The following is a 20,283-nucleotide window of genomic DNA, read 5'->3' as shown; positions in this document are numbered from 1 at the left end:
TCATGCCCTCACCGCGAGCCAACAAACGACACACCGCAGTAACGAATCTGTCTTTCTCTCTCCCGAAACTGGCTCTTGGTGCCTGTCAATCAAGTCTCCCTCCTGCTCCCCGATTGGTCCATCTCCGCGTGGGGTGGGCGACGCCCACCGAGCCACATCGAGCCTGTTGGGTTGCCTTTCCCGGTGTCCTTTCTCACCCCCCGTTCACTCTCATCCAGTCTGCGTCAGACGATGCACAAAGTCGCTTGTCCTTAACGATACACGTTTCACATTCTTATATTTACGTTCATTTAAAAAAAAACGCTTTTCTTGAACTCAAAGAGACTCATCATGTTGAACAGATTTAGCTTCATGGAGCAGAGGATGGATTTTTCGTTCTACAGATTTCGGAGTTAAATAAAGGAAGTTTGACTGAATAGTCATTTTTGAATGGTTAAAATTGGATAATAGAAGGACTACTTTGTTGTTGTTGGTTTTTTTAATGGAAACATGGCCCACAAACAAGTATCCCTGCACTTTCTCCTTCTCTTCTTCCTCTTTGTCCACCTGCTCCCCGCTTCCGCTCGTCGGTCTCACTACTCCGGAAGAATCGTGGAGAACTCCCCGGCCGGGACGCCCGTGGACGGCGTGGCCGTGCCGGTATTTGCCGGTGTCTGCCCCGGTCGTGGGGCCACGTTGAAGGGGAGCTACGCGTCCGACTTCCGTCTCCGTCTGCTCCACGGACGCCGGCGCCACCTGGTTCTGGTGTCATCCAAACGTTTGGACCGGGAGTTCATCGCCATGTACGAGCTTACCGTGGAGCGGTGTGCGGGGGTTCCGGTGTTGATCCAGGTGGAGGTTACGGACGTCAACGACAACGCGCCCCGCTTCACAGCCGGTAATAGAACCCTGGAGGCGGACGAGTTTACCCCGCTCGGCACCGAGTTAGCTCGGTTCGACGCCAAGGACGGAGACGCGGATGTAAATGGACGCGTTACAGTTTACGCACAGCCCGAGTCCAACTTGCTCCGCGTGGACCCGGAGAGCGGACAGGTGACGCTGGCGGGCTCCCTCCGCGGGCTGAGCCGAGTCACAACCCGGCTTTACGTCAAAGACGGCGGGGAAGAGCCGCTGGTCGGCGGGCCGGTCGTCCTGGAAGTCCTGGTGCGCCGGTCGGGCAGGACCCATTCTGCCAAGCGGAAGTCGCGCGCCCTGGCTGAGGAGGTGACCTACGCCGTGAGCATCCCGGATCAAGCCGGCATCGGGGATCTGGTGTTCACGGTTCCCGACCGGAGGTTCGAGCAGCGATGGTTCGAAGTGAGCTCCGACGCCGATTCGCCGGTGCAGATTGAGAGGGACTCCGGAAGAGTGTTCCTCGCGCGCAGGCTGCCGGAGCCTGCGGAGGTGATGGTCAAGATCCACAAACGCAGAGGTACGAACGACACATGATTTGATCAGCGTAACGACTCATCTCAAGTGAATGTTTCTCATTGATTCATTGATTGGGGAAGGATTTGTTGAGCTGACTTTTGAACTGCATATTATTTGATCTGGTGGTCCTTTTGGAATGACTGTTCTCGAGATTTGTAGTAGTTGATTAATATCCTCCACACCATCTGAATGATTTTTTTGTGTGTGTAAAATTCGTCTTTGTGTGTGTGCGTGCACGTGCAAAGATAATGCTCACTTTTGACTGACACAACCGAAGCTATTAATTTGGCAAATGTTTATTGTTACTGGTGAGCAGTAACACCGCATAGCCTCAATGTACTTTGTTCTTGTACTTGAGTAGATTTTTCACATTAGTCTACTGAAAAATCCATACTTTGCTTGTGTATGATTGAAAACAGAAATCTGTACTTTCTACACTTACTTTGTCAAATAGACTTTTGAGTTTTTATTTATTTATTTATTTTAAACGTGTGTGTGTGTGTGTGTGTGGGGGGGTAGCTATAGTTTGAAGTGAAGTACAACCGGAGACTTGTTTGGTATTTTGTCCTCACTCCTGTGTTGTGCAAGCATGTTTGTCTGTGTGAGCATCTCAGCACACTTAACACACAGTTGCTGCAGAAGCTCAAACACTAAATGGATGATGGAGACAGTTCTCATCAAGTGTGTGATTTTGTTTGTTCGAAGCACTTTGTTTGTTTTTGTGCTTGTTTGTCTCGCTAAGTTGTTTGCACTCCACCTCGACCAATCAGCTGCGAAATTTTACTCTCGTGCTAACGAAGATGTGGGTAGTGTTGTGGATTTATAAAGATGCACTGATTGGTGTTTCAACTTTACGCAGAGGTGCGTTTACTTGAAGAAATGAACGGTAACAATTAAATGCATCGCAGTGTAGCGTAACAGTCATTAAGGCAGAAAAAAGTAATCGACATCTTGTTCTCTGACTGATTTGTACATGTACACAAGCCTTCCTCCTGTCCTGAATAGCGTGCCACCAAGATGACTGTTGTTGCTTTTTCAGCGATAGCATTCTCGCATTTGTGATGATCCGTTTCTTAATATGCTGTACATTGTGGTCCAGATTTCTCCGGAAATTGCCAAACAAATGCATTTTCGTTGCTAAGCGCTTTGCTATGGGTCTAACTCTGAACTTGTGTAGGTTGTATTAAAAAAAAAAAACATAGTATGCTTGAAATAGTTTTAGCCCGAAGTATTACCCAAAAGATGGTCGGTCAAGTTTACTTCACACCTGACTTTTACGTGTGGCTTTGTGAAACTTTTTTTGTGGATCAGACATGTCAACCGAATTTCACGTTGCTGTATGCAATTGGCTTCAGGGCTTGAATTTTTAAATTGGAGTCCCTGGAAATTGACCCTAAAATGGACTTGGCTTGGCTTTTTGAAAACATTTTTATGGGTCTGCTCATGACAATTCATGTTGTTAAGTGAAACAAGTTTCTAAATATTTGAAGTACTTCCGAAAATGGAAGAATGTTACCCCAAAATGGCCGCTTCAAATTTAATGATAGATTTAGTTTCAAGGATGAATCCTTGAAAATTTTTTGAGTTGATTCATGATAATGATGCACACCAAATTTCATGTTGCCATGTGCTAAATTTGGTAGCACGAAAGACTCTTACAAATGGCCAAAATAACCTTGGTGTCTTCAATCGTAAATTCTTGAGACTTTTGGTGGGCCTACATATGAGAGAAACGACTACCAAATTTCATGTCACAGGCCTAAGGGCTCAAATGGGGGCTGTTTTGAGCCTTTTATTTATTTTTTTGTTGGGGATCATACCTATAAACAATACCAAATTAACATTTTCTCCAAAATAAACAAGCCTGCAAAATCTGGTGAATTTGTGTGTGTGGAAAAGCCCGTAGAAATTTCAAGAGTGCATTCACACCGCTTACCCGGGCCAATTTTATTTATTTATTTATTTATTTGATTGACATCATATTCATGTCAAGGTTGATGTGGTCTTCATCCAAACTACAAAGTTGAGAAGAGTGAACTCTTTTCAAAACAAAGTAGCGGCGTGCTGAGGATGACAACGTCCTGTTTGACAAGATGAAACGACATCCAGATGTTGGTCTGACCGCCGCCCACCCCCATCACCTCACAGTCTTCCTGCACTGCCACCAGCAAAGTAAATGTTTAAGCAGGATTCTTAACTGGCCCCATCTGGGCGACGGCTGAGCATCCAGGTCACGTTTGTTCAATCAGTGCCGCGTGGCTGTTGTTTATTTGCGCTAATTAGTCGTGTTTGCTCACCTGGACATCCCCCCGCCCCCCTCAAGGCCACGCTTCTGAAAAGGGTGTGTGTGGGGGGGGGGATTGAGCGCGTCACCCAGACCCTCGGGGCCCTCCGACAGGAAGCGTTGTTTTTGTTACGGCGGCCCGGCCGCGGCGTTTTTGTGATTTGTGGGACACGCTGCTGAATGTCATGTAAACTCCAACTCTGATTGAGGCGCTCTGCTTTTTGTCACCGGTCAAACCAGGGCGGTCGTGTCGCCACATCAGGGCTGATTGGTCCCCACGGTCCCTGGAATTGACGAGAGGCAAGGGTTTGATCCATGGTTGAAGTTAAGCTAAGCTAACATAGGGGAAGCAGAAGATAAAATCCATGCATCCATCCATTTTCCGATCCGCTTTACCCTCACAACGGCCGTGGTGGGGTGCTGGAGCCGATCCCAGCTGTCTTTGAGCAGAAGACTCGGAACCGGTTGCCAGCCAATCACAGGGCACACATAGAAAAACAACCATTTGCGCTCACAACAACACTTAGGGGCAATTTAGAGTCTTCCGTTAACCTGCCCTGCATATCTATGGAACGTGGGAGGAAACCAAAGTACCCGGAGAAAACCCACGCAGGCCCAGGGTGAACATGGAAATTCCACAAAGGAAGGCCACGACCCCTGCACTGTGAGGTCAACGCGCTAAGCACTGGGCTACCGGGCCGCCCAGAAGATAAAGTAATTTGAATGAAGCAAAGTTTGTAGCAGTACATCTGTTTAACCCTTTCAGGGACAGCGGTTACTACAGTGGACGGTTTATCATGTTATCTTGGTGCATAAAAGGGTTAACTAAGACGTTAAAACGTTGAAAAGTCAACTTTTTGACAGTCTAAGCTAGGCTACTGATGGTACCCGCGCATCGACACATCGGAGCATGTGTTGAGTCAAAAACCGTGAAGCCAGTGCGCCTATCGCATGGAGCGCAAGTGTCAAACTCGAGGCCTCGGGGCCAGATCCGGCCCGCCACATCATGGCCCGCGAAAGCAAATCACGTGTGTCAACTTGCTAAAATATGTACTGAAATATCAAATTGTCATGTGTAACAAATAAGATTGAGATTTTACATACATTTTGTGACCCTGTTTACACTCACTTGAACAATAATTGAACCAATTATTATTGACTGATTTCCAAACTAATAATCTATTAATTTGTTGTGTACAAGTAATAATTTTGTGGTTTCGCTGTCATAACGGCCCTCCGAGGGAAGACGCAACTCCAAATTGACCCGTGACTAAAATGAGTTTGACACCCCTGGTTTGGAGAAAAAGTCACGTGACAGATACAGCCGCAATATCGCTCGGTCGCTACCCGTTATTGAGGCACCCAAACTTTATCAGGAAGCACATCTGTCAGCAGGCACATTTTTAGAAGCTCAATTCTTTCCTTCAAGATGTGTGAGAGGGATCTCATAAGAAAGTCAGCTCACAGGGGACATTTTAATCATCTTTCAATCAGCGTAAGGTATTGGAAAAGTAAACAGTGACAGGCTATGATAAAATAACAGACATGTTAACTAGGGATTAGTATTTAATCCAGGGCGGCCCGGTAGTCCAGTGGTTAGCACGTCGGCTTCACAGTGCAGAGGTGCCGTGTTCGATTCCAGCTGCGGCCTCCCTGTGTGGAGTTTGCATGTTCTCCCCGGGCCTGCGTGGGTTTTCTCCGGGTGCTCCGGTTTCCTCCCACATTCCAAAAACATGCGTGGCAGGCTGATTGAACACTCTAAATTGTCCCTAGGTGTGAGTGTGAGTGCGAATGGTTGTTCGTTTCTGTGTGCCCTGCTATTGGCTGGCAACCGATTCAGGGTGTCCCCCGCCTACTGCCCAAAGACAGCTGGGATAGGCTCCAGCACCCCCCGCGACCCTAGTGAGGATCAAGCGGCTCGGAAGATGAATAGTATTTAATCCCTGATTGAAAGTAAGATATTATATACTGTACGTACACCAAGGTTGGGTACGTTAAGCCTCCCCACCCCCCACTCCGAGTTGTCAGTTGGACACCCGCACCAAACAGGGAGCACCGCCTTTTTACGTAATTATCAGACTGCAAGGTGTCACCGTGTGAAATCTTTCTCAGTTGTGGCAATGCCCTGGTTTCTCCGCATGGCAGAAAGCATTTTATGCTGCTCATCAATGCCAAGAAGCCCCCAGCTTCTTTGAGACACTTTGAGACCGAAAGAGAATCACGATTTGTTTTTCCCTCTTCTGTCGGGTGAAAAGCAAAAGGCAAGAGTTGATCACAGAGACAAACAGTCATTGAATCCCTTAAAGTTGTCTTTGCGCCGCGAGAGAAACAATTATTTCAGCCGAATAAAGATCAGTGGGGCGCCGAGACAAAAGGATTTGTAATGAGCCGAAAATGCGGCCGGAATTTTTCAAACGGAGCGCAGAGAAAGGATGACTTTGATTATTTCACACAACAATACTCTGAACACAGCAGTGAAAAACTTTTTTAATTGCAGGAAGACAGAGCACAAACACGCCTCGTTTTCATGCAAACATGCCGTGGTATTTCAGCATCGGAGTTTCTCTTTCCTCGTCTCAGCAATTGTATATCCAACTGTGCATTTCACACAGAACCCAGTTGAGACAGAATACGTTATTTAAGACGAGGTGTTTCTCATATCCACACAGGTCTTTCTCTATATGTGTACCAGAAGTGTTTATGTCGGAATGAGAATAACACTCCCATCGGCCACGGTAATTGCGTCCGACTCTTCCCTCATTAACCCGTAAGCTAATATTTATTTATGCATTTATTTATTTTTATATTTATTTATTTATGCAGTCGCACACTGTGGGTACACAAACGCACAGAGACGCACGGCGTCCGGTTGTGTCGCTGCTTTTTGTGTGCATGTGTGTGTTAGCCCTGAGGTGACACACAAGGTTTGTCACTCCGGTTTATTCCATTGTCTTTATTTGTGGATTTAGCCAAAGGCGGGAAGCAACCTGCCACCACTGTGAGGCTGTGTGTGTGTGTATGTGTGTGTGTGTGTGTGTCCCCGTCCTCGCAACAGCAAGCACCAACGGATTGTGTCATGTGTCCTGGAGGCAGCTGAGCTTCACACAGAGTGCATTTGTGTGTCTGTCATAGTCACAAGCATTGATCACACCACTCTCGATATGCACGTTTTTGCGCTGGTGTGTGTGTGTTAATGTTTGTGGGTGAGTGTGCAAAAAATTCCCGCGGGCTAAATTATGGTGGCCACATGCTGACGCTCCCCGAGATGACCTTTTAAAGGAGAACAGTGTGGCCACACACACACACACACACACACACACACACACAAATATGCATCGCGTTTAGCGTGAATGCTAGTTAATGCTATGCTAGCATCGGGTTGTGCCTGGGACAGCTTTGCATCCGAGGTGAGTCGTAAATCATGTTGCCACAGTTACTGTGAAAGAGTAACTTAGTTACTTTACTGATTGCTTAACTTTAGAAGGTACTTAGTTGAGTTACTGATTACTTGATTTTAAAAGTAACTAAGTTAGATTGGAAGTTACTTTCTTAGGTCAAGTCAACAGATGCCAACAACCTCACTTAATCTTTACAGCCGGTTTTGCGAATACGTAATCGGAAGTACTGTACTGTACCATTGACATTGACACGTACATTGTACGTGTGTCTGGTTTTATTGGACTTAACTGCAGCATTTGATACAGTGGATCACAGTATTCTGCTGACTCGTTTGCAGCACTTGGTGGGCATTGGCGGGAGTGTTCTTGATTGGTTTAGGTCCTATCTAGCTGACAGGACCTTTTGTGTCAGCCTTGGCTGCTCTGAATCACGCACTGCTCCCCTGTCATGTGGTGTTCCACAGGGCTCAATTCTGGGGCCTCTGCTGTTCTCGCTGTATCTGCTCCCATTGGGTTCCATCTTAAGGAAACATGGTATTCCTTTCCACTGCTATGCAGATGACTGCCAGATCTATGTCCCACTGAGCAAGAAAGACACCTTCTCATTAAGGCCACTCCTATCCTGTCTGGAAGAAATCAAAACCTGGATGGCACAAAATTTCTTGAAGTTCAACGAAAAGAAGACAGAGGTGATATTGTTTGGCCCCAGTGGACCTTGTACATTCCATCCTGTAGACTTGGGCCCCCTATCTCCTTATCTGAAATCAACGGTCTCAAACTTGGGACTTAAACTGGACAGTGATTTCAAACTCGATCGGCAAATTGGTGCCGTTGTTAAATCCAGCTTCTTTCACCTTAGACAGCTGGCCAAAATAAAACCTCTCCTCTCACATGAACACTTTGAGACAGTAATTCATGCCTTTGTCACATCCCGGCTCGATTACTGCAACGCCCTGTACTTTGGAGTCAGCCAGTCCTCCATCAAGCGCCTTCAGCTGGTACAGAATGCCGCTGCTCGCCTCTTGACTGGTACTCGTAAGAGGGAGCATATAACTCCTACTTTGGCATCCCTTCACTGGCTCCCCATTCATTTTAGAATTATTTTTAAGATCCTCCTCTTTGTTTTCAAATCTCTGAATAATCTCGCGCCACCTTACCTCTCTGAGCTCATACGCCCCTACACCCCTGCCCGGCGCCTCAGGTCTGTGGACCAGTCTTTGCTAGACGTACCAAGAACTAAACTGAGGCTCAGAGGGGATCGAGCCTTTTCTGTTGCTGGTCCATCTCTCTGGAATGACCTCCCACTGAACATTCGGCAAGCCTCCTCGCTGCCCATCTTTAAATCCCTCCTCAAAACTCACTTGTATTCTTTGGCGTTTGACTCAGCATGACTTAGATTTGCTATTGGTTTTACTGCTTGGTGCTTTCTACCGCCTTATTACTTATTACTTATTACTGATTCGTCTTACTGTTTATTGTATATGTTAAATCGCTCCATGTACAGCACTTTGTATGCAGCGATGGCTGTTTGAAAGTGCTCTATAAATACTGTTGACTTGACTTGACTTGACTTGAATAAATAGTTAAAAAAAAAATAAAATTAATTCGTACTCATGCCTGTAATGCATTTGATGGCCTCTAGGGGGTGTTATCTCAACTCAGAGTAGTTTTGAGTGCGTCCAGGGCGCTCTTTTTTTCTTTCGCTTTGGACTTAGTGGAATGTCCTAATAGCTTATTGACAGCCAATCGGCCGCAGCCTGGGGCGAGGCCAACTAGGACAAGGTCGTCCAATCAGTATTAGCACGTGTCCCATGTACTCAAAAGCCCAAACAATAACCAAGGAAACACCAGTCAGATTCCTACAATTTTCTATCCGTCAACAGACCTTCAAACGCATATGAAATGCTTTTCTTATATTTGTTTTTAAATGTAACTGATGTGAAAGAAAAAAATCATAATAAATACTGTAATACATTAAAAATATTTTTAATTAAATTTAATTGGAAAAACATGGTGAAGAGACAAATTGTTAATGACATAAAATATACATTTCGGATGTGTAGGTGTAAAACATTTTCATCAAGACAAATTCAAAACAGACATTTCAGATGAGTAAATAAAGGCATAAACAAAATAAAAAGTAAGAAATATTGTCACTAAAATGAAAAAATATTTAAATAAATCTTACATTTATCTATAGAAAATAATACGTAAATACAGTAGACAGGAATTCCTCATTTTTACTTTTTGTGTTAAAATATAATATGTGAATATAATTTTTCCATGTAAGTGGAATAGAAATAAATGCTATAAATGTGACATCATTGAATTTAATACAACTTTATTGTCAAATGTTACACATACAATACAATACATACGTATATAACCTTGACCTTTGTGGATTAGGAGTGTCAACAGTTGTTTGTGTGCTCTGCGATTGTCTGGCAACTAATTCAGGGTGTACCCCGCCTGCTGCCCGAACACAGCTGCAATAGGCTCCAGCAGTTCCGCGACCCTCATGAGGATGAGCGGCACACACACACACACACACACACACACATACGTACACAACTGCTTGTCCCTGTGTAGAAGAATCCCCTCAACAATTAACACAATTCTGAGCCCAGCTGTGACGTGTGTTCGCATGTTCAATGTTGCACATGTGTTGTGTGTGTGTGTTTATATGTGGTTGGCCTGTTGGGGAAACACACACACACGAGCAGTGCATGTGTGTTGACGTGTGCTGGCTAATTGTCTCCATGTTGCTCCTCTCCTCCAGCTTTATGACGCATACTTGACTTCTCCCTTTCCCAGCTTGATTTAGATTCATGGTTGTATAGAAACTATGTTTGAGTGAGTGGAGGAGCTTTGTTTTGACAAAATTAGTGCTTTGTTGAGCTCTTTTGACATCTCAGTGCCAAGGGACAATGTTGAAGTTAGTTCAGGGGGTCCAATTAGACAAAGGTAGTGCTTTGCAGCTGTGGCATCTTTATGCCAAATAACAACGTCTGTTGAGGAGCTTTATTGAGACAAAAGTAGTGCTTGATGTCTATACTTTGGTGTCTTGGTGCCAAAGAACTTGACTGAAGTGAGTTTAGTAACACCAGTTGGACAAAAGTAGTGCTTTACTGTCATCTTGTGGCATCTTGGTGACGAATAAGAATGTTGACGTGTGTTGAGGAGCTTCAGTGAGACAAGTACTGCAGTGCTTTGCCGTCATCCTTACTTGGTGCCACTGAACTGCGAAGAAGCGAGTTGAGACGCAGAAGTTGTGCTTTTCCACTTTCTTGTGACATCTTGATGCTGGTGAACTATGTTGAAGTGAGCAGAGGACCCTTATCTGCGAAAAAAAAAATCTTTGCTGCCATCCTGTGGTCAGGCAGCATGTTGAAGTGAGTTGAGGAGCTTCCTTTGGACACACAGAGTGCTTTGGCGCTCCTCTGTGAGATTTTTTTCTTCCCCCAGTCAGTATTCTTTTTAAAAGTTTGACGAGCAGACTTGCACAAAGTCATCTTAAAAGGCAGCGTGGCCAATGTTGTTAGAAAGCTTGACGTCTCCCCTGCCTGTCCGTCAATCTCCGGCATGATACCCTGTGCTCTATCTGGCCCCCTCCAAGTGGTCTCCCCTTCTTGGGGAGTCCCTCTGCAGGGTAAGAGGACCAGGGGATACGCTTTTCTTCCTTTGCCCTGCAGCTTATCTGCTCCCAGTGCGTCTCCAGGGGGCAATCAGTCCCCCAAGGCAAACCAGTGTTCAGGGAGCAAAGAACTTTTTTTAATATATGCACTTCGAAAAAGTTGACCGGGAAACCTCAGAGATGTTCAAAGCTATTCGATTATAAATGTATGTTGAATTTTAAATAAAAATAAAAGGTACTTTTTCATCGGCAATGTTATTATTTCTTGAAGTGTACATTTTAAAATCTTGATCTAGATTGATACAGATGAACTTTTCTGATTTAACCCAAATCAAAATCTTTTTTTTTTAATTCTGAAGTTGACATTTCACATTTAAAAACCCTTGTGTGCTGCAAATTAAAAAGGCCTTAAATTACGCATTTTACAATTTTACATTTTATTATTGCTGCAATGCCTGAGAATTATCAGCCGGTGACGTCATGAAATTTAGGCCATTTTAGAACCCCTCCATAAGTTTCAGCTCTCTCGTGTTTTTCTGAATGCCTTTTCCTTTGATTCAAAGACATCATTTTACATTTATCGCAAGCGGTGCACTACGAGGGTTAAAATCCTCTTATAAATGTCAAGCCTCGAGTATATCGAATGCGCAGAAATGTAACTAGTAGACTCTAGTCTAGATTATTTATGCACTGGAAAAATGTCGCTCGCAGTTTTGCTTTCTGGGATGTGTGTGTCATTGCTAGTCAAGTCAAGTCAAGTCAGCTCGGGTACGAGGTGACTTCAGGTCTGTTTGTAGTCAATTAAAGCACAAAGTAGAAAGTACAAGCTGGACTGTTGTAATAATTACTTCAATCATGGCTGACTCCCATCTAACACACACGCACACATAGACGTGTGCGCATACACAGAGCCAGCTGTCAGCAGTCCCTGGAAACCTGACCCACATGCTTCCTTCACCACATGGACACATTCTGGCACACCCACGGACACACCGGCCGCAAAGTACACAAACACTTTGCTTTCATGCTTTCATGTCAGCTTCTTTGATACGATGCGAGTTGACCGTCAATCACATTGCGTTGCCGTGGTGACACCGTGCGCCACATGTCCAACTTCACAATTCAAATCAAGACTCAATTTAGCAATGTGAACAATTGCTGCCTCGCGCGATAGAAACGAATACCACCATTGAAAATAAGTCCAAAAAAAGGTTTGTTTTGAAAGGAGATGCGTTGAATCTTGGGAGCGTTATTCCAATAAAAAAGCAAATGTGGTTATGACTCGTGCGCACATTTCAGTGAAAATAAAGGTCTAAACTTTTGAGTCACATAGATAGCTCTTCAGGGGGTGTGGGGGGGGGGGCAGCAAAATACGCACACACACACACAGATGAGCCCGAGGGTGCGAGCGGTGGTCGTCTTGTCAGAGCTGATTTGAAGCTGCAGCGTCGCAAACACAAACCTGCTTCATGTTGGATTACCAGCTCCACGATGAAGAGGTGTGCGTACATGTGTGTAGCTGTATATAGTCGTGTGTGTGTGTGTGTGTGTGTGTGTGTGAAGGGTGTTCCGTGCTAAGAGGTCCAATCTCAGCAGGCGTTAACACCTTCTTGAGCCTCCTGTGCGATTTTGTGTGTGTGTGTGTGCGCGCGCGTCACCTATGAAAGCACGACGACGTCTTGCTGATTTGATCTGCAGTGTTTCGGCTGCCACGGCGGTTGCAAATGTCACAAAGTTGCCTTTTTAAAGTGGAAAAGTTACAGCAATTGTTGTCCAGAAAAAAAAAACGGACAGAAAAAAAGTATACATTTTATGACAGTCTAAATTTTTTTTTTTTTTGCTCCCCAGAAATAGTTGAAATATTGTTTTGGATTATTGTCGAGAAAATGTTTGAATTGACTCCGCCTCTCAAGTTAAAATGCGCTCTGTATGTCCTCCTTTCACATGCTAATTTTTCATCTTTTCTCTCTCTCTCTCTCTCTCTCTCTCTCTCTCTCTCTCTCTTTCGCTCTCTCGTCAACAAGCATCGGTTGCGACCAGCATACTTCCCTTTGCTCAATGAGACGTGAAAAGCCATCTTTGTGTTAGTGGTTGTGTGTTTGTTGTGCTTATGGGCTCATCGCCTTCCAGCTGCGTTGATGACAGACGCCATGTTGGTGGGCCCTCAGCTGACACCCAATCACCTCTTTGGATGCAGTCACTTAACTCATTCACTCCCAAAGACGTTTTTAAACGTCTTTTCAGACTTGGTCTAGAATTAGCTGGTACCGAATGAGTTAATGAACGCAATATTTGGCACACCTTGCAAACTGCACTGCTTCATAATGGCACGTGTTTTTTTATTGTTTGTTGCCACGGCGACATACTTCCCATCAATTCTAATTGAAAAGAGACGTTTTTCTGGCTCTCAAGTTTCTGCTCTTTCATTTTAGGAGATTTTAGACATACTGCAGGAATGGGCTGAATTGAAGAATGAATTCTGCGGAGATATGAATATGACCGCCTGTTTGTCCATGTGCCCTGTGATCAGCTGGTGAACAGTCCAGGGTGTACCCCACATGTCTCGCCCAAAGTCAGCTGGGATAGGCTCCAACTCACCCAGAGTGATGATAAGCGATAGGGAAAATGGTATCGGCGGATGGATGGCGTGCAGATGTCCGAGGAGGCCCCGCGTCGGGAAATGCCGCCGAGGGATGTGGAGAGGTTAAGGGTTGATGACAGACGATGGCGGGTGATGGATGGCGGTGGGGCGGCGAGATGACAGGGGCGACGTGGGCACGCTGGGGCAGGTTATCGACGAAACGGGAGAAGAGGAATGACGGCGGAGGGGAGGAAGGTGCGCCTAAACCAGAGATAAACTCAAAGGGTGCTTGTTAATATTTTAAAGAAGTAGCTTTTTTATGAGGATTTATGTACCTTTTAGTACAGTACAAATTTATGCAGTATAAATATCAGCCAGAAACTGAGGCATAGAAGACCCCCAACTAAGCTCCTGTAGTAGTCATTGTTCCCACAGAGCAGAGAGAAAATATGCCGTATTGTATTCTCTGTTTGTATGTGTTGCTGCACCGTTTGTGTTTGAGTAGCAGTGGATTGAAAGTTTGGTCCGATTTTTCTGCTCATTCCCCTTAAGCCTGTCTGTGGCATTTTGTATTATATGTTCGCCTTGAGGAAGGATAAATCTGGCAGTCACATGTCGATCAATTTATCTCCCCTGGTACTTTGTGTCCCTGGTACTTTGCTCGGGGGCATCATTTTGAAATCATTGTACAGCCTTTGGGTTTGAATTGGCCATTGAAATTTCAGCTCGAGTAGCACACACACACACACACACACAGTCTTTCGCCTTGCGAGGCGAGAAATCTCAAACTTGGTCGATATTCATCTCAAGGCCTCGTGGCCAAGAAAACTCACTGGAATGGCTCGGAAGAGAGCTCGGGTATGTTACACGCTTTCGAGTAGAACTTATTTGAAGGTTTGTAATGACCGTAACATCGACGCTAATTTCCGTTAGCCTCTGGTAGGCATTTCACATGATAGGTTATCATAAAGCTAGCATACAATGTTCAATTCTGTTGTTTTATGTGTCAGTAAACGTTAACCAGGAGTGAGAGCTTCAAGCAAACTGAGGGGGAGAGACTGAGAAGAGGGGTTAAAAGTATTAGTCAGTTTAAATGTGTTGACAAAGGTGCTACAGAGTTCAATTTTGCCAAGGTTTAGTTTTGCCCACGCTCTTTGATGTGGAATGAGCACTGCGTCCAAATCTTATCATCATTTTGAGGATTCTCTTCAAAAACACAGTGGAATACACAACACAATTCTCAAATCTCAAAATCCTAACAAAACCGACCTCATTACCTGAAATAAATTAATGTACAAATCCGCTAGCTTAATGCTCATATAAAACATGCTAATGGAGGTTAGCATTGATGTTACGGTAAATTACAGCTGCTCAAATCCCAAAATAAAATTGAGTAGCTACTGCTCCGGTTTGTGAAGTAACGTTACAGCCTGAAATGAATTGATGTTAGCCATGTTGGTTCGCTGGCTTGCTAGTTAACAGCTTTACTAACGAGCATATTGTATGTATTTTAACGATTGTAAACATGCTGACTTGCAGCTGGTTGCAAAATTCATTTTACGACAGCGTTACAGTAGTAGATATACACTACCATGAATTTATTATTTTTTTAAAAACCTGCAATATAGCCAGGGCGCTAACAATAAAACAACGATATCGCGGGTGTTCACTGTACTTCTGCTTTCTTCGGCTCGCATAAATGCAGTGAGCGTCATCTAAAAGCCCCAATTTTGCAGCTCTTATGCTTTCTTTTTTTCAAACGCACCCCGAAAACATACGAGATCTGCTGCTCTGCGCTGTTTAAAATTCCGTCTAATTAGCAAATATTGTTAATGAGTAAGCAGTCCAACAGCTGGAGGCGGCACTTGCGTGTCCTTGGACGTCCCTCGTAGCCTTTGACCACTCGCAGTCACGAGCGGCGGACTTCAAACCGGTTCTGATCTGACGCCCGGTGTGAACATCCTCTTCCTTCATCTCCAACTTTCTTTTCATCCTTCTTTCTTCCCTCGTCCTCAGGTCAAACACACACACACACACACACACAGAGTTGCACACATTTCCAAACATGCGCACTTGACTTAGCATGGTGCTCTTTTTTTTGTTCGTTCCCAAAACAAGCTTGATGGAGTAAAGCTGAACATACAGCCTGCAGACACCCCAGCAGCACCTCCTCCACTTCCTCCTCTTCAGCTCCTTATCTTGCTTTAAAGGATACAAAAAAAAATCCCCCGACAATTTAAGAGTTCCAAGGTGTCTTATTGAAATTTCTCTGATCATGTTTGATCCAAAATTCACAAAGGATAAACAAGTAATGTATACTTTACTTGTTTGCAAGTATGTCAATTGCATGTCAATCGTGTGGGTGTACCTAATGTAGTGGCCTGACTCCCCGTCGTCATCGTCAATGCTTACTTTTCCTTCCTCTCTTCTTGCCGCCTCCTTCTTCTTTCATCGCCCATCCATTGATTCTCCACCGCTCGTGGTGTTCAAGGTGACTTGATGTGAACTTGCGAGATTCACGCGTACAACCGCAAACCGCGTACCAGAGGTGCTGCTCGTTCCATTTTCACCAGGCCACCCTACTCCACCTCCAGCTTGTCCCTTCTATCTCCACCTCATTGTATCCCTTCATTTTGACTTCTTCATCCTTTTCCCTACAAACAGTCTGCTTCACATTACACCGCTGCTGCTAAACACACACACACACACATAATCTCAGGGTCAAAGTTCACCATTGAAAGGTGGCTTTGATCAAAAACATGTTCCTCTTCTTCCATATTCTATCACTACTTCCTCAGGCGATATCCTCCGATCTGTAAGGGCCAAATGCAGGGTTGGTTGAGGCTACAGTGTGTGTGTTTACATGTGTGTATGTGTGTGTGCATGTGCGCGTGATTCTGTGTGTGTGTGTGCCAGCTGGCGTTGTGTTCAGAGCTGGTGGAATGTGTACCGCAGGGCTTGAGCGCCTGCGACTGGGACCGATAAGGCAACCGGACGTATACACTCACACACAAACAAACACACACACACACACACACACACACACACACACACACACACACAAGATGTTGCCAAAGATGCTTTCAAGTGAACACATAACACACTCACACAGAGGCGGAAAAAGTGTTTGCTCAAGTAGTTCAAGTAGCAGATGAAGTTGCTCAAACAAGTCATGTTGGAAGAAATAAAAGGAGTAAATTGGCAACGCTCTGCACTAGTTCTTAACTTTTAATGCGCCTCACAGTGGAGAGGTCCCGGGTTTGAATCCCTGCTTCTTATGCATTGTTCTAGATACTCGAATCTTCCTCACAAATTTTCCAAAAACATGCATACTACTCTCGCTTCATTAATTAAATACTGAATTGTACATAAGTGTGAATGTGAATACTTCCCCATATGCATGAATCTTTGCATGAATTTCAAATGGTGACGAGCTATAACAATGCTCACTTTATGGAACGTCACGCTATTATGAAAAGTCACATTTCTTTGAAATACGATAAAATTGTCAGGAAAAAAAATTGAAAATGTCCTTCGGGGAGCTCTCGTTTTTAATTGAATGAGGTTTTTATTGGGGTCATCATGATGCTGAATATGCGTGTGCGCTCGCAACAGTCTCCGCTAACACCCAATTTGTCTCCATAAAGCTCAAAAGATAAGAAGTGGAGCAGACTGTGAGTAAGGAACAAAATGCAGATTTGGCAGCTAATCAGAACAGGAAGCATCACTGCTCCACAATGCCGCTAACGACTTCCTGCCTAGCTAATTGGGAACTAAAAGTATGGCGTGGAGTGGAGCTACTTGTTCCATCTCTCCTTGTTCACATCTTCTCTCCCGCATCCACTTATTTGTCCTGGTTCCTTTACTGCCGCTTCTTCCTCGATTGCCCGCTAACTGGATTAGCGCAGCGTCAAAGCAAAGCGGTGGACTTAATAAGCATTGATAGCGACAGCGTGCCTCATTAAAGTCCAGGGCACAAGTCTAGCCACCGTTTGGCTTTTATTCCACCATGACTTACTAATCGCTTTAGCTCATATTCAAACACATTGAAACTACTGTAAACCACAAATCGAGTAACTCTGCTTCAACCTTAGCTTCTCAAGTTAGCTTCTAAAGTTGCATCTCATGATAAAGCTAAGGAAAATCATTGTTCGCTTTCAATGTGAGCTCAAATGTCAACTTCAAAAATTAGCTTCACCATCAGTTCCAAACATTTTGAAGTTAGAAATGTAATTGCCCCGAAAGAGATTTGATCTTAGCTTCAAATGATAGCCTACAATATTGGCTTCAGGAGTTAGCTTCCAATGTTATAGTGAAGGAAAACCGTATCTTATCTTTCAACGTTAACTCCAATGTTAGCGTTCAACATTACCTCTAAAGTTAACTTCTAATGTTAGCATCTGATATTAGCTTTAACGTTAGCTTCTTGAGTTAATACAATACAATACAATACAATACATGCTGATTTAACTTTCAGCATTACCGCTGACGTTGGAGCTGAGCAAGAGCGACGTTAGCTTCGGATCTTAGCTTCAACAATAATTTCACATGATTTCCCGCTTCTGGTTGGTTAAATAATTAATGCCGTGCTTTTGGATTACAGGCCAAAAACCCACAACAGCTGCTGTTCAGTTGAACAACAATAATCCTGCTCACTAGAGCACAGGCGGCGTTTTGTTTATTTGTATTACACACACATGCACACACACACACACACACACACACACACACACACACACACAAAGAAAATCACACAGCAGCGGCATCCATCTGCTATGGGATGGTGTCAGATCCCCTAAAAAACTAACACCGACACCACTGGAATCCGCTATATGGCCTGGCATACCACAGGGCTCTGGCCGGGGCCACCCTCCCCACTCCTCTGCCGCATGCCGGATTAGCACAACAGGCATCTGGTCAGATTTAGCGGTCCGCAGAGAGGTGAGGAGCTTTAGCTGGCTTGTTCTGAGCTAGCACACCAGCCAATAAACAAATGGGATGATTTGTCTTGGTGCTCAAAAACAACACCAAAAACAGCTATAATATGACATTAAATTTGTGTTATGGGTGTAATAGTACAGTTGTAATGCTTAGTACTTTGGTTTTAATTTAAGGTGACGGTTGGGTTCAATTTGAGTTCAAAAAGGAAATCAAATGTACAGAAGACTAACGAAAATCCATGGAGAATCAAAAATATTGTTTTTAACCGCCCAAATTCTTTAAATAACAGATTTTCATTCAATATGTCTTCCTTCATATCTACAGTAGAAATGGGGGTGGGAAAAGTGGGAAGCAAAGAGAAGAAAACAAAGCCCTCAAAATAAATATTAAAAAAAAGAAAAGAAAAGAAAAACAATTCCTGATGATGGGACTCTGAAGGTAATCTGTAAAATAATCAGCTTTCGACCTTTGAGTGAAGTGCACACAATCGTGTCCAACAACGAGGCACTCTAAAGCGACCACACTAGTGCAAAGCTTTGGTCTGCACGCTGGCTGTCAAGCCAAGTCTGAGGTTTTTTTTTTCTTTCCACCTCCTTGCTCCTTTGCCTGTCTGTCTGACAAGCACACTCTCACGGCCAACAGCAAAGCACTCTGGAACGGCCTCGCAAGACTGAGTCCCGGTCCACTTTCCCTACATGACGAGCACGCACTCACAGCCAACAACATGGCGCTCTAAAGTGAACATGGCAGCAGATTTTCAGAAAGATGTATTTTCAGGGTGTCGGCCTAGCTAGCTAATTGCATGTTTCACTTCCACTGGATTACTGCTGACACAAACGAAAGCACTCATGTTTTTATTTACCAGGGGGTATTGCCACTCATGAGCTTCATCATCGCACTTTATTAGATCTTTAAGCACATCCCATGGAGGAACACTTCTCACCAGGGTTATTAGCTCAAACGCCATTTAAAAGTACACCAGTGCTACAGAGGAAGTGAACCTATGCGCCTTCAAAAAAAAAAAAATTCAACACGGGCATTCTGATGAATATTGCGATTGTGGAATATGGGTCAAGCAGGAAAATCCACCTGTTTTTAGGGGCGGCCATTTTGTCACTTTCTGTCGGCTGAAAATGACCTCATAGTTTCTCCGGGCTCAGGTAACAACCAATCCGGGCTCCCGTGTTTTCTGAAACTGGGCGGTGATTGGTCGTTACCTTGAGCAACTGTGATGCCATTTTCAGCCGACAGCAAGTGGCAAAATGGCCGTCCCCTCTGAAGAACAAAAAAAAAAAAATTTGGATAATACTGCTTAACTAATATTCCACATACCGGTACATAATGTTAATCAGAATGCCGACTTTAGACGAGCGGGGCTGCATAGAACATAGTCTTGTCAAGAAAATTTGGGAGTTGAGTTCTCCTTTAAATGTCCACGCAAACAATCAAAGTTGTCAAGCTTGTTAGAATGTTGAGTTGGGGTCCCTGCTGCACAGTCCAATTATGCCCCACCCCCGCCCTGGGGTAAAGAGCCCCACAAAAGGCTCCATTGAAGGGGTCGGGACAAGCTGAAGGGGCGCCACCCGCCTGATCTGAGCGGCCGCTTGCGGATCCTCAGAGGCGCCTTTTTGTGTTTGTTTGCACCTTTGATTGACAGCAATCATGGGAGGGTTCATGCGGGAGGGCAACGGCTTGCGTGTTTGCGTGACAACATTTGTTTAAATCACTTTTCAATGACCATAATAGTTTATATTATTCATTCATTCATTCATCTTCCGAGCCGCTTGATCCTCACTAGGGTCGCGGGGGGCCCCAGTTTATATTATTCATCAAGTAATAACTTTTCATGTTTTTTTTGTGTCAAATTGTCTTACACACTTTTCAACATAAAAATATTGATTAATTTGTCAAATTATTTCTCTTCCTGACTTGAAATGTATGTCTCAGCATCTCCAATATTGACACTTCATCACATTTTGAATGAAAACTTTAATTCACAACTAATTGAAATAAGGGTTGTAATTGCGTCTTAATT

The 20,283-nt window shown here is 44.3% G+C and overlaps 1 protein-coding gene across 1 annotated transcript in view; it reads left to right on the top strand.

Moving 5' to 3' along the window:
• The first annotated feature begins 222 nt into the window (after positions 1 to 222).
• The window catches only part of si:dkey-22o22.2 (neural-cadherin), an 85,495-nt gene continuing 65,434 nt past the window's right edge, over positions 223 to 20,283 (top strand). The window contains exon 1 of the mRNA XM_052066025.1: positions 223 to 1,411. Within this exon, the coding sequence (XP_051921985.1) occupies positions 490 to 1,411 (922 nt within the window). The 5' untranslated portion in view covers positions 223 to 489. The remainder of the gene's footprint in view (positions 1,412 to 20,283) is intronic.

Source organism: Hippocampus zosterae, chromosome 5, assembly GCF_025434085.1.
Source record: "Hippocampus zosterae strain Florida chromosome 5, ASM2543408v3, whole genome shotgun sequence".
NCBI classification, from domain to species: domain Eukaryota; kingdom Metazoa; phylum Chordata; class Actinopteri; order Syngnathiformes; family Syngnathidae; genus Hippocampus; species Hippocampus zosterae.
This window is presented reverse-complemented; position numbering and strand designations above follow the sequence as displayed.